At 45.0% G+C, this 13,411-nt stretch overlaps 1 protein-coding gene across 4 annotated transcripts in view; it reads right to left on the reverse strand.

The window, feature by feature from the left end:
* LOC307222561 (neural-cadherin-like) overlaps positions 1-13,411 on the reverse strand; it is a 104,040-nt gene that overhangs the window by 44,175 nt on the left and 46,454 nt on the right. For all 4 annotated transcript variants that reach the window (XR_013841801.1, XM_079987940.1, XM_079987941.1 and 1 more), the window contains exons 6-12: positions 12,943-13,192; positions 11,482-11,624; positions 7,367-7,539; positions 6,507-6,675; positions 4,676-4,846; positions 3,636-3,808; positions 574-741 (exon numbers count right to left, since the gene is read on the reverse strand). Coding sequence is in view for 3 of the 4 variants with exons in the window: in XM_079987940.1 (XP_079844066.1) it covers positions 574-741; positions 3,636-3,808; positions 4,676-4,846; positions 6,507-6,675; positions 7,367-7,539; positions 11,482-11,624; positions 12,943-13,192 (1,247 nt within the window). In the remaining variant the exon portion in view is untranslated. The remainder of the gene's footprint in view (positions 1-573; positions 742-3,635; positions 3,809-4,675; positions 4,847-6,506; positions 6,676-7,366; positions 7,540-11,481; positions 11,625-12,942; positions 13,193-13,411) is intronic.

A 13,411-nucleotide genomic window follows, 5' to 3' on the forward strand; every position in this document is an offset into this window, starting at 1 on the left:
GAAAAGGATTGCTTCAGCAGATAGTGATCATTTTCAGAAGATACACATTTAAAACGCTTACAGAAGCACATGCAGTTCTTTGTATACAAAGAAACTTAAGCAAACAAAACTTGAAAGAGCCCACCGTGGATTTTAACCACATCTAATGTGACTTGACACTTATTTGCATGTTAAATCAGGCCAGCATAAATAATATTCTACTAGGAAGAGGAACGCGTGGCCCTCCAGATGTTGTTGGACTCCAACTCCCATCATCCCTGACCACAGGTCATGCAGATGGGAGTTGCAGTCGAACAGCATCAGGGGGGTTCCCCATCCCTGGAATATACTATGCCCCTTTCTGCTGTTAGACAAATGGTACATCTAGCCCAGCAGCATCAGCTCTGAATGGCAAAAGGTTGCTAAGTGGCCTAAGGTCACCCAGTGAGCTTCATGGTCAAGTGGGGATCTGAAGCCTGATTCCAACACTCTAACCACTACACCGCACTGACTCTTTACAGCGTGCTAATTGAATATACTAGTTACAAGAATACTGCACAACTGTTTCCTTTAAAAAAAGAAAACCCAACTTACCACAATGGAAGTATCTCTTGTTGTATTCTCTGGAATGACGACTTCATAGCTGTCCCTCTCCCACTGAGGGGGCTGGTTCTTTGCACTGGTGATGGTAACTCTAAGCTCAACCTTGCTACTCCTGTTCCCTCCATCCATTGCTATGATTTGTTGAGTTATAAAGGATTTCTGGGCAAGGGAAGAAAAGGATTGCTTCAGCAGGGAGTGATTCTTTTTAAAGACAAAAATCGAAGCTATTCAGCTTTGTCGGTATCACAGTTATCATGTTTTATTTCTGCTCAGAACTTTCATCTTCCAAATAGCGCCAGTGACAGAGCCAAAGTACTCCTCGATTTTTCTTATTTCCCGTGAAAAAGCAGCTGTTGCTTCCCCCGCCCCTGAAACCTTTGGTGGAAATAGCATTTCTCTCCCTCCCTCTCTCTCTCTCTCTCTCTGCACGAAGAACAGTATAAACACTACCGTATTTTTCGCTCCATTGGACGCACTTTTTTACTCTTAAAAAGTAAAGGGAAATGTCTGTGCGTCCTATGGAGCGAATGTGTGGTCCCTGGAGCCAAATTGCTGGAGTGCGGCACACTCTTGGACTGCTCTTTGGTGGTGGTGTGGTGGAGCCGCGCTCCCCTGCCGGCAGCCTCGGCTTCCCTCTGCAGCCCCGGGAAGCTTTGGAGCAACGTGAGGGTTGTGCGCCCATGCCCCACACTCCTGGGCTGCTGAATGGGCGCGGTGGGGAGAGCCACGCTCATCTGCCGGCAGCCTCGGCTTCCCTCTGCAGCCACGGGAAGCTTTGGAGCAAGGGTAGGGCTGTGCGTCCATGCCCCACGCTCCTGGGCTGCTGAATGGGGGAGGTGAGGAGAGCCGCGTTCGTCTGCTGGCAGCCTCGGCTTCCCTCTGCAGCCCCGGGAAGCTTTGGAGCAAGGGAAGGCTGTGCGCCCATGCCCCACGCTCCTGGGCTGCTGAGTGGGGGTGGGGGTGCTGCTCTGCCAGCAGCCTGCCCTTCCCCTCAAGGTTTGGAGCAGCGGGCAGGCTGTTCACTGAGAGAGGGGAGGAAGCGGATGGAGAGGAGGGGGACCAAGAAGCTGGGTGAAGGGAGAGGAGGTACCATAGGTTTCTGTGAGTGGAGAGTCATGGTAGAGGGCAAAGGAGAGGGAGAAGCGAAGGGGAGAAATTGCAGACGTCACCTGAGGTGTTTGGGTGAAAGGGATGGAGAGGAGGCTGGAAAGGGGGACTGTTCTGCTGGGGGGGGGGGGAGAAAAAAGTGGGGAAAAGGAAAGCTTCCCAAGCCTGCCGCTGAGAGGCTCTGCTTGGCTGTTTCTTGACTGTAATTCAAGTAAAGGGAATGTTTGCGAGCAGCTGGCAGGCTGTTCGCTGAGAGAGGGGAGGAAGAGGATTGAGAGGAAAAAATGTGGCATTAGCAATGCTTTGGATGGAAACGAAGGTGGTATTTTACATGAAGACAGCGAAGAAAGTGATGTCAGTGATTGTGAGCAACTGAGCTTCATAAATTCTGACTTTAACAGTGATGAGTTCTTGGGGTTCACAGAAGACTAGAAGAGTACTCAAACCTTAAAGTCTCTCTTCATTTGTTAATGACAGTGATGATGGTTCTTAATGCCATTGTTGACTGCTGTTGACTTTACATGGCTGTAATATGATTCTGATATACCGGTTGTTTATTAAATACAGTAGTTTATACAACATTTGATTCAGAATATTTTTTTCTTGTTTTCCTCCTCTAAAAACTAGATGTGCCCTATGGTCGGGTGTGTCCAATGGAGCAAAAAATACGGTATATGGTTTTATGGAATATCCTCCCAGGTAAATGCTTGTAACATGGGTCGAGAACCTCAGATATGTGGCCCAGCAGGTGGCGCTGTGGGTTAAAGCCTCAGCGCCTAGGACTTGCCGATCGAAAGGTCGGCGGTTCGAATCCCTGCGGCGGGGTGCGCTCCCGCTGCTCGGTCCCAGCGCCTGCCAACCTAGCAGTTCAAAAGCACCTCCGGGTGCAAGTAGATAAATAGGGACCGCTTACCAGCGGGAAGGTAAACGGCGTTTCCGTGTGCGGCTCTGGCTCTGGCCAGAGCAGCGATGTCACGCTGGCCACGTGACCCGGAAGTGTCTCCGGACAGCGCTGGCCCCTGGCCTCTTAAGTGAGATGGGCGCACAACCCCAGAGTCTGTCAAGACTGGCCCGTACGGGCAGGGGTACCTTTACCTTTACCTTTATGTCTCTATAGTCTCCTCTGACTGTCCCTTCGGAGTCTCCCCATGACATACTCCCTCACCCATCCTCAGGTTAAGAACAGTTTCAGGTTAAGAACGGACCTCCAGAATGAATTAAGTTCTTAACCTGAGGTACCACTGTACTCCAGTTCAATGATAAACAACCTCTGTGTATCATCCCTGAAAAATCAACTTCATTTATAGTAAAACTGTCAATCTCCTACAGTAGCAGAGAAAGAGTCAAAACCCACCACCATCGTCTGTTTAGAGCCTCACAAGCACTCCAGAGCTTCCTGTGGGTAGGATGTTGTCTTTCCAATCCTTTTCTGGCAACCCACCAAACGTGCATTGCCTGCTAGGGCCTCCTGTAGCTTCTACTTACCAAAGAATCTACTTTTTGAGAGTGAGGGGAACCCTGCAACTGTATGTCACCATAGTAATCATAAGCACAATTCTGTTCCGTTCACAGATGTTCCTAAGATTCCTCGCTGCAGAACTTCAGAAGGTTTTGAATGACGGTAAACTTAAAAACCGACTCTCCCAGATATGACCTGTCAAAACTGTTTATTGCTTCTTTCCCCACCAAGGCACAAGAAGAGTTATCAGTCTGACATGACAGCTGTGAATGGCTTTATGGTTAAAGTAATAATTCATTCAGCAGGAGGGGGAGGAGGAAGCCCCTCTCAACTGAAGTGCAGCCATCAGGGTGGCACTAATTTATGCCAGGAGAGAAAGGGACCCACAGTGCTGCATGTCTCCCTGTTTGGCATCTTGCTCTAGCTACCATCTGCAGATGCCGCCAGCTGACATCTGGCCACAGACCAAAGGCAACTCACAACGTACCTGTAACAAGGGTTGGTTGACATAAACCCAGCCTGTAGCAGGATTGACCTGGAAGTACTTCGTTTTCCCACCGGCTGCAGAATACGTGATGGAAGCGTTGGAGCCGTAGTCGTCGTCATGGGCTGCAACACGGAGGAAGCTTGTCCCAACACTCGTGTCTTCTCTCAGGAAGTCTAGGAAAATGCATTTCATTAACTCAGTGGGGCAGAGCAATGCTACAAGACATCTGAGCTCAACGCTATTTGCAAGCAACACTCTGCAGATTTTCCGTGAAAAATAAAAGCAGCTGGTGAAGAAGTGCCCTGATTTTATTGCTTGCAGGCTCTTCTTATGTTTTTTATGTTCAGTGGCACATTTGCCTGCCCACAGGTTTGGGGGGCAGAAGAAGGAGATACACAATAGCGGGCAGACACCAGCACCATTCCCATTCCCCTGGAGGAGGAGAGCAGAGGTTAGGAGGGCTGGTTTGGATTGCCCTGCTATTCCTGTAGAAGAGCATTCTGCTCTGCTATTGTTTCCCTATATATAATAGTCCTGAGTCAAGTATGTAGATTGCAATAAGCAGAGAGGGGAGCAATTGCTGGAACCATCCAGGGACACCAGCTCCCCCACCCGCTTGTGTCCCCCCCCCCCACACACACACCTGGGACTCTTATAAGGCAAAAATGCTGCTTAAGTATTATTGTATTCTCTTTAACATTTTTGTTAAGGCAGGGACATGGATGGGTTTGTGTGGGGTTTTTTTTAAAAAAAAACAACTTCTGAAATATTTTGAATTTGTATCATTTGTATCGTTTGTATTTTTATTGTTGCATCTGTATGTAGCTGCTTATCTTTAGGAGCCTTTATGGCTGAAAAGCAGGATATTAAATAAGCGGTAACCTAACCAATCTAAAAAGGAATAAGTGACAATTCATCTGTAGGAAGCGGGGGTGGGGGGGCATATGAAAACCAAACCAGAAACACACACAATAAATCTTAGACCTCAGGTAAGCTTGCGATTGGGGGAACTGAAACGCTATCCAAGGATTTGCAATTACATTCATAATGAGTGTTTTCAAATCTGGGGCTGTTGTCATTCACATCCGAGACCACAACGTTGATCTGGCAGATCCCAATGAGGGGTTCGGCCGCCTGGTCCGTGGCTGTCACAGTAATAGGATGCTCTCGCTGCTTCTCCCGGTCAAATATCTGAAGTGTTGTCAAGATGCCTGAAAATAAGACCACAAGCAGAAATAATTCAATACTGTGTATTTAACCAAGGACTGAGATGAGGGAAGAAGCAGGAGGGTTTACTGCCTGCTGTTTCTTCTTGCAGTTTCAGTTATTGAGTGCGGGAAGAAGGATGTAAACTGAACTAAAACTCATCTACATCTGTATATCTGTATATGTCCTTTCCTCTCTGTTTCTCATTTCCCCCCATCTATAAGTTCAGTTTGCCATATTTCCATATCAACTTGCTATTTTCTTTTTTAAAAAAAGATACATGAAAATTCACTAGCATTTTAGTACAAATTTCTCCTAATGTGCACATTTTTGTTTGTAATGTTGCCTTATCTGCATATTTTCCCCAGCGAATTTTTCTTCATCATCATCATATCTGTTCTTCACCTACGGGGTGCCCAAACTTTTTCCAAAGAGGGCCAGATTTGATTAAGTGAATATGCACGAGGGCTGACCAAAGTTGTTGACTTTTTTTAGGATTGATGTTGTTGAGCTTTTGGGGGGATTTTACCAAAGGAAATAAACTGTCACAGGGGCCGGATTAAACCAACCGACCCCAAAATGGACTTCGGACATGCCTGCCTTACAACAATTTAAAATGCAACATACAATTTTGTGCGCTGTTTTAACAAAAGTAAGCGTTTTATGTAGACTTTTCCTGAACACACACATTTTTGTACACATTCACTTGAAGAACTGCACCACAAAATTCAGAGAAGTGTGAATTTTGGAAAGCTGGCTGCAGTTCAGTTCACATATTGTTACAGGAAGTGGGAATTGGGTAGGTCTGCATCAAAATGTGAACCGAAGTGAATTTCTCCCCCACCCCTATCTACAACCCATCAGTGAGATGCAGCCTACTCACCTGCAACTCAGCAGGAGTATCTTTAGGTAAATAGTAAACTATTACAGGGCAAATGTAAATGGCTGTCGGTCCCCTAGAAATAATCCAAAATCCACAACTGGGTAATACTTTTATCATCACCAACCATTTTAACCTAAAGACTGTGACTAAGCATAAACTTCAACATCAAATAATATCTGACCCCATATTTCCACTACCATCTGCTATGAGTAACCTTCCAAAGAACTCAAAAACCTACTCATTTTTTGGGGGGTGACACATTGGTTGTTCACACTAAAGGCACCAACCTAAAGCTGAATTTATCAAACCTACACTTTCCAAAACACAGACTTCCTTCAAAATTAGCACTTCTTTGGATTTTGCTATGCAGTTCTCCAAGCAATGTTTACAAAAATGCATATATCAGAGAAATGTTTGCAGAGATAAGTAAGATAGTGAAAATTACATACAAAACTGCATTATATTAGGGGAAATTTCTTGCAAAAAAATGTGCACGTCTGTCACAGCTGCATATAAAAACGTGTTTATTAAGAGAAAGTCACACTAAAACGCTGAATAATTTTCATGTAGATTTTTTTCCTAAGAGCAAATTGCTGCAGAAATTTATGGGGAGCTGAATTTTAAGATTGGAAAAATAAGGAGGTGAGAGAAGCAAAATTGATAGATGCTTCCATTCCTGCCTGTCTGTGGATTTTTCAGCTTGATAACTTTATCCTTTAAAGGCCCAGTCACCTGGCACCTCTGTATTCTCACCCAATGAAGCTGCAACACAATGGCTTTACCTGTGTCAGGGTGGATGTTAAAAGCAGGGAGAGTCCCCTCTCTGTGCATCAAGCCATATTTCACTTGGCCATTGGACCCTTCATCTGCATCTGTTGCCTCCACTTGCAACACGAAGGTTCCCACTGGCTGGTTTTCCAGCACAGAGGCATGCTCACGATAATGCTGGCACTGGCAAAAATAAGGACAATGATAATAACGCAAAGACATGCTTAAATACAACTTGACATACACTGCAAAATCCAGAATATTGGCAATCAACTCCAATCACTCAACAAATAAGGGTCAAACTATCATGATCTCAGCTGCATAGTTTTGTCCTTGAGCAGGAGATCTGATGCAGAAACCATGGGGAGGACCGTGATCTTTTGAAAAGTATGGGAACTTTTATTTTATTTTTATTTTTTTGGTAATGTAAACAGCAGGCATGGGCCTCCAGCCCTGCACCGGGGCCACCACAGGGTGTGAAAGAAACCTCTACGTGCTCCCCCCTCCCACCAATATACAGTGGTACCTCGGGTTACAAATGCTTCAAGTTACAGATGCTTCAGGTTACAGACTTTGCTAACCCAGAAATAGTACCTTGGGTTAAGAAGTTTGCTTCAGGAAGAGAACAGAAATCGTGTGCCAGCGGCACACCAGCAGTGGGAGGCCCCATTAGCTAAAGTGGTACCTCAGGTTAAGAACAGTTTCAGGTTAAGAACGGACCTCCAGAACGAATTAAGTTCTTAACCCAAGGTACCACTGTAAAGTTCATTGGAGCTGCACTCTTAGCTCTTCATGAATGCTGTGTGCCAAAACAGAAGGGGGTTCATAGTTGCTCTCTCCAAGTATTTGACATGACACAAGGCAGCCTCTTTACCTTCTGAAACACAGGTTTGTTGTTATTGACATCATCCACATGCACAATGACCAAAGCGGTGCTTGTAAGAGAGCGAGGTCCACCAGAGGCATTGTCATCTGTAGCCGTGATGTTGAGGACATACTCAGGACCCTGTAGCCTAGGAAGCGGGCTTGAGCGAAGACGGATTAACCCTGTGAAAGATTTCAAAGGGAGGACAGTTCGGAATCAGAATGTATTTTGCTGTTGTAACTGCTGGTGAGGTCACAGGGTACTGGATTTGGAAAAGGCAGACCTGGGTGCAAATCTATGCTCAGCCATGAAGCTGCAGGAGTGACTCTGAGCCAGTCGCTCTCTTTTGCAGAAGTATTGTCAGAAACCATGCCCTGAACAACCCAGATGAAGGGTAGGATGTAAATCAATCCCAGAACACCTTTTAAAGCTGTTATGCCAAATGTTTGAATTTAAAAAACAGTAGCTTCATGCCATGCCAAAATTCCAAATGATTAGCTATATCAGGTAATCGTGTCCAGCAGAATTATGCAGTATAGCTCTTGCCAGACCAAACCAACTCTAGCTGGAGAGGGCGAGGGAATAACTTGTTTGAATGCTCCCCTTGTGTATGAAAATACTTCCTTGCACAACTTCTAGCTGAACCCTATCCTTGAAACACTAGTTTCTATTTGCAGAGTATAATATTTACTTATATTATAGATTCACTGATTGATTGATTGATTGATTGATTGATTGAACTAATGCCATTTTAAAACTGTAAAAAATAAAATAAGAAACCCAAAATATCTGCTGCCACTGCAGTTCTCCCCCTTAAGTACTCCCACTATCCTAGAAACATGCTGAACTGGTTTGCCCCAGTCCTTCCCCTAAAATTGTACCACCACCTTGTTTCAGACAGAGGGACAAAATGCCCACTACTGTTTGAATGAAAACATGATTCTTGGATGTGGGGCGGGGAGGTCCCAGATCTGAGTCCTGCAGCAATTTTTCGGGTATATTGTATTTGCATTCTGACCCTCTGCCGGTCTTTAAAGAGCAAAGCTGACAGTTGCTCTGAGGAGCTTCTGTTCCACTGGGCCCTGGGCTGCAGCAACCTTATAGGTCATATGAGGGCTGGCAAAATCAGAAATACATTTTAAAAACAAGTTTGTTTTAAAAAGCAAAGCAAACTTCAGCTATTTAAAAAGCTGCAGTGAGCAGATGTCATTCATGCCTGTGCCAGCACCATCCCATCATGTCTTTTATTTATCCGATGTAATAAGAAGTGTCGTTTGCAAATGGACGGTTATGAAGATGACAAGTGCCACTCACTTCCCCTTGCAAATCCCTTCGCCTTCACTGATTGTATTTTGACATGTGTCTTAGCTTCACCTTGGCATTTCAGGGTATCAAGCAAATTGTCATTGACAGCGCTATATTAAAATAAAACTGCCCAAGGAGACAGCATAGATGTTGGGGAGTCTGACCAAGCAGGGGGTAACAAAGTCAAAAATCAACACAGAATTCACACCTGTTACAGAAAAGATGGATATATGCTAAGGCCATCTCCACAAAAGCTAGAAAACTACAATTGGCAACCAAGCAAACTGTCCAACAGAGGAAATGTGTTACTCTCCTGCAAAATAAAATTTGCTAAGGCACTTTGAGGACAAGCAGATTTAGCATGGCTTGAGATTTCATAAAATAAAACCTAACTCCAGTGGGTGCAATTCTTCACCAGATCTTTTTAATTGTAATACACATTTATGTGCTTATTTTGCAGGCCAATCATGAGCCAATAATTCAGCATCACCTCATTTGTGAGGAAACATCTTCCGGAAGTTAAAACAAAAAGTGAATTCTGGATTGGGTTTGGAACAAATCAGTCCACTAGTACATGCCGCAGAGACCCCACCCAGCAGGAGGTAGTGGGAAAGGCTCGTCAGAAGTGGTGTGTCAGGGTTTTGGGGCTGGGGTACTGCTGCACACACAGCAGTAGACAGGCTATGGATGTAAGAAGGAATCAGCTTCCATTCTGCCCCTTAATCACTGAATTCAGTACTATCTCTGTTCTGCGGCATATCGGCTTCTGACAAAAAAAAAAAACCTTATTCATCTTGCTGACGGCTGTGATGAAATTCCATGGAATTAGTGATGTTACCATTATTCCAGTTCCACACCATTCATTTGAATGCAAAGGAAATGGAATACAAAGTGCAGGGGGCCATCAGTGACATGTCCTTTGTGGACTGAAGCCAACAACAAAAGTGAATATCAAATGTATCTGCGGGGTTGATTTCTGTTCTGGATATGGCTGGAATATGCAGGAATGGGAAACTTCCACTCCTGTTCCTGGTTTTGTGGGAATTCTTTGGCATCCTTAATACAGGGAAATGGGGAACCACTGAAAAAGTTGCTCCTGGCATCCCTGGGTCCTGCTGTAGATGAGCAATGTAACATCAAAGGAATACTGGGAATCATGGTGGTGCCATTTCCCACAGTTCCCAGTGTCATCTCTAATCTGAGATGAATTCTTTACAGGGGGAGGGTGTTTTTCAACTCAAAATCTAGTGTTTAAATTCCACCCATCCCCAGTTTTGGAGTTTGACCCATCATCAGTTCTGTTGTCTAGCTCAGCTTTCCCAATCTGCTGCCCCTCCAAATGTTATGAACTACAACTCACATCAGCCCCAGTCAATATGACCAACATATGGAGGGCACCCAGGTGAGGAAGGCCAGCCAAAAGAAAAAAGTGGTGTTGAGATGCCAGATCTTTCAGCATAGGAGCACTATGCGGCACCAGTTTCTTGGTGGTAGAACTGCAGCGATGAAATGGCGTAAACATCAGTGGGATAGTTTGCATCACTGGCAGTTTTACCTTAACACCTGTGGAATTATGAGACCACTAAGCATTTGTAACATAAAGCAAGCCATAAAGGGGTGTGGAAAGCTGCCATCTCTACAGGAAGATGTTTGTGTCAATTCCTTGTACCATCGTTTGATGGCATCTGTTTCCGGCTTCTGAAATATATTCAGATCTGGAGCATTAATATTGCAAAAGCAATAGTTGCATAAAAAATTAATTTTTTATGGTAAGTGAACCCCTAAGACTTATCAAAGATGAGAAGGACAGATCTGTGGCGTCTTATTTACTTCTCATTAGCTCCCTGGCTCAGGAGAGTCCAGAAAGGCAGGCGAAGAGTTTGACTGGAGCCACATCAGGAAAAGTCATCAGTTACTCCAAGTAAGATCTACCACATTTTATCATTAAAATTTGCATTTTTGAACACATTTTAATCTTAAATACACATTTATATAAGCATGTTTGATTTTTTTTAAGCCAAGAAGTGCATTGCAAAGTTCAGAGAAGCATTAAACCAAAGAATAACTGCATTCCAGCAAGCATGACTTAGGTCAGTTTGCTTAAATGCAAGGACCAAATGAAATCCTCGAGCCATGTAAGTCAAGAAGACACATATTCCTGCTTTCTGTTATAGGGAATGCTATGAGATCAGTCATTAAGAGCAGCAGAGAAATGCTATGAGTTCAACACATCCATATACAGATGAGAAGCAATTCCCAACAGCAAGGAAACCAGTGACTAGGATGCAATAGACATGGTGTAATGGTAAAGGTAAAGGTAAAGGTACCCCTGCCCGTACGGGCCAGTCTTGACAGACTCTGGGGTTGTGCGCCCATCTCACTTAAGAGGCCAGGGGCCAGCGCTGTCCGGAGACACTTCCGGGTCACGTGGCCAGCGTGACATCGCTGCTCTGGCCAGAGCCAGAGCCGCACACGGAAACGCCGTTTACCTTCCCGCTGGTAAGCGGTCCCTATTTATCTACTTGCACCCGGAGGTGCTTTTGAACTGCTAGGTTGGCAGGCGCTGGGACCGAGCAGCGGGAGCGCACCCCGCCGCAGGGATTCAAACCGCCGACCTTTCGATCGGCAAGCCCTAGGCGCTGAGGCTTTAACCCACAGCGTCACCTGCGTCCCATAAGTGTACCTGTGTTTTAAACACACATGAATAACTATAACAGCTTAGACACAAGCTCTGCCCCACCTCTAATCACATGCGACATCTAGGAGCCAAAAATCTATATGGGAACCAGAGATCTAAGATGCAGAAATTACATAATTACCCTTCTGAGGGTCGATAATGAAGTTTCCCTTTTGATTCCCTCCAGTAATGCTGTAAGCAACACCATCTCCATCAGGGTCTATGGCATGAACCGTAGCTATGAGCGTGTTTGGACCTGCATCCTCCGAAACGAAACTCCGATAGCTGTCAAAGCGCATAATGTTAAGTGTGGTTACTTGGAAACAGGGTTAAAGGGAATCAAATCTCGAGTGCTAAATGCAGTGGAAAGACAGTAAGAAAAGACATCCCATTCGCTTCCCCATTCAGGAAAAAGAAAGGGCGCTATGCAAAAGAGAAGTGTGGACCTCCAGGTGTTAAGAACCTAAGAAATGCCTGCTGGATCAGGCCAGTGGCTCATTTAGTTCAGCATCCTGTTCTCACAGCTGCCTGGGGGAAACCAGCAAGCGGGATTGGAGCACAAGAGCTTGAGTGTTATTGGATTTTAATTCCAGAATGGCCAATAGTTAGGAGTGATTGCTATCGTAGTCCAACAACATCTGGAGGGCTATGGGTTCTCCTATCCCTGATTTTTTTAAACCCCTCTGTCCTAGGGCATCCTGTTGATAGATATGCATACTATGTATATACATCCTTGTATTTAACAAGTCACCTGGAAACCACAGGTGTCCAAGAGTTCCATGAAGGTGAGTGAATGGTCTCTTAGCAGGCGAGCAACTTGGGTTGGCTTATTTACAAGGCTGATTTATTTGGGAGTACGGAGAATCACACACGATGCTTCCACTCCTATGATTTGCTCACCATGCTTTAAAATACCTGAATGCCAACCTTGCTTTTTTAAACATCCATGAGGCAACTTAACTAAAATCAAAACTTAAAGGCAATAAGGGCAGCAGAAACCATTTCACAGACAGAAACACTTTTTGTGTTAAGAATTGTGTTGCATTTGAAGCAGCCGCAACAAATGCAGAGCCAGTGAAGCAAATAAATCAACTTGTTAAAACGGGAACTTTTTGCCCAAAACATTTTCAACTCATCTGCTCTGTACTTTGGTTACAAAGAATGGACTGAAATACTGCAGCACCTGTGTAGGGAACACTGTAAAATGTTTTCCGGTGGGTGACTATTTGGCATTTTAAACCTTCATCCCCACCATAGCAGTGTCAACCCAGCCAGCCATGATTCAGACACCGAAAATTGCGGTGGCACGCACAATCCAGCCCATGGAGGGATCTCCGTGGAACTGATCCGGCCCAGGCAAGATAAACCTTGCTGACCCCTGATCTTGAGGAAGGGGTTGGCTTATAAGGGGCCACATGAATCAATCCCAGTGGAAACAGACAGCTATTACTGGCACCCCCAAAATCTCACCTCATTCCACACAATGACCTGGGGATGATCAAACACCACCAGGATGCCACAATTATCGCATGGAAAATCTGACATGGTACTAATCAAACGACATCTGAAGCATTGACAACAACAACAACAGGCATATACTTACATTGTTTGTGAGAACCTGGGAACTTCGTCATTGATGTTTGAGAGGCGGATCCTGACTGTCGCTGTCCCAGTTCTTGGGGGCTCTCCTTTATCTACCGCCATGATTACGAATTCATACAGGTGATTAGGACGCTCGTAATCTAGCTCTGTGGCTGGGAAGATGGTGCCGTGACTGGAAATGCTGAACTCTGAGCTCAGGGTGTAATAGAGGATTTCTGCATTTTCTTCAGAATCACAGTCATGGGCTGACACTGTTGGGGCAAAGGGTGGGGAGGGAGGAGACCTTTCAGGATGTTTTGCTTGCAAAAGATTATATTCAAGGATTTAAAAACAAAAAAACCAAGATGCTGGTTTAATAACAGAGTTAAGGCTACATCATGCTGGCTCTGCAAGCTCTGTGGACTGCAAGCTAGGCCTGGGGCCTTTATCAGACATGCTCCATGCTCAGCAATGAAGTTGTCCAAAGGCAC

The sequence above is a fragment of the Podarcis cretensis genome (assembly GCF_951804945.1).
Source record: "Podarcis cretensis genome assembly, chromosome: 8".
Lineage (NCBI taxonomy): Eukaryota > Metazoa > Chordata > Lepidosauria > Squamata > Lacertidae > Podarcis > Podarcis cretensis.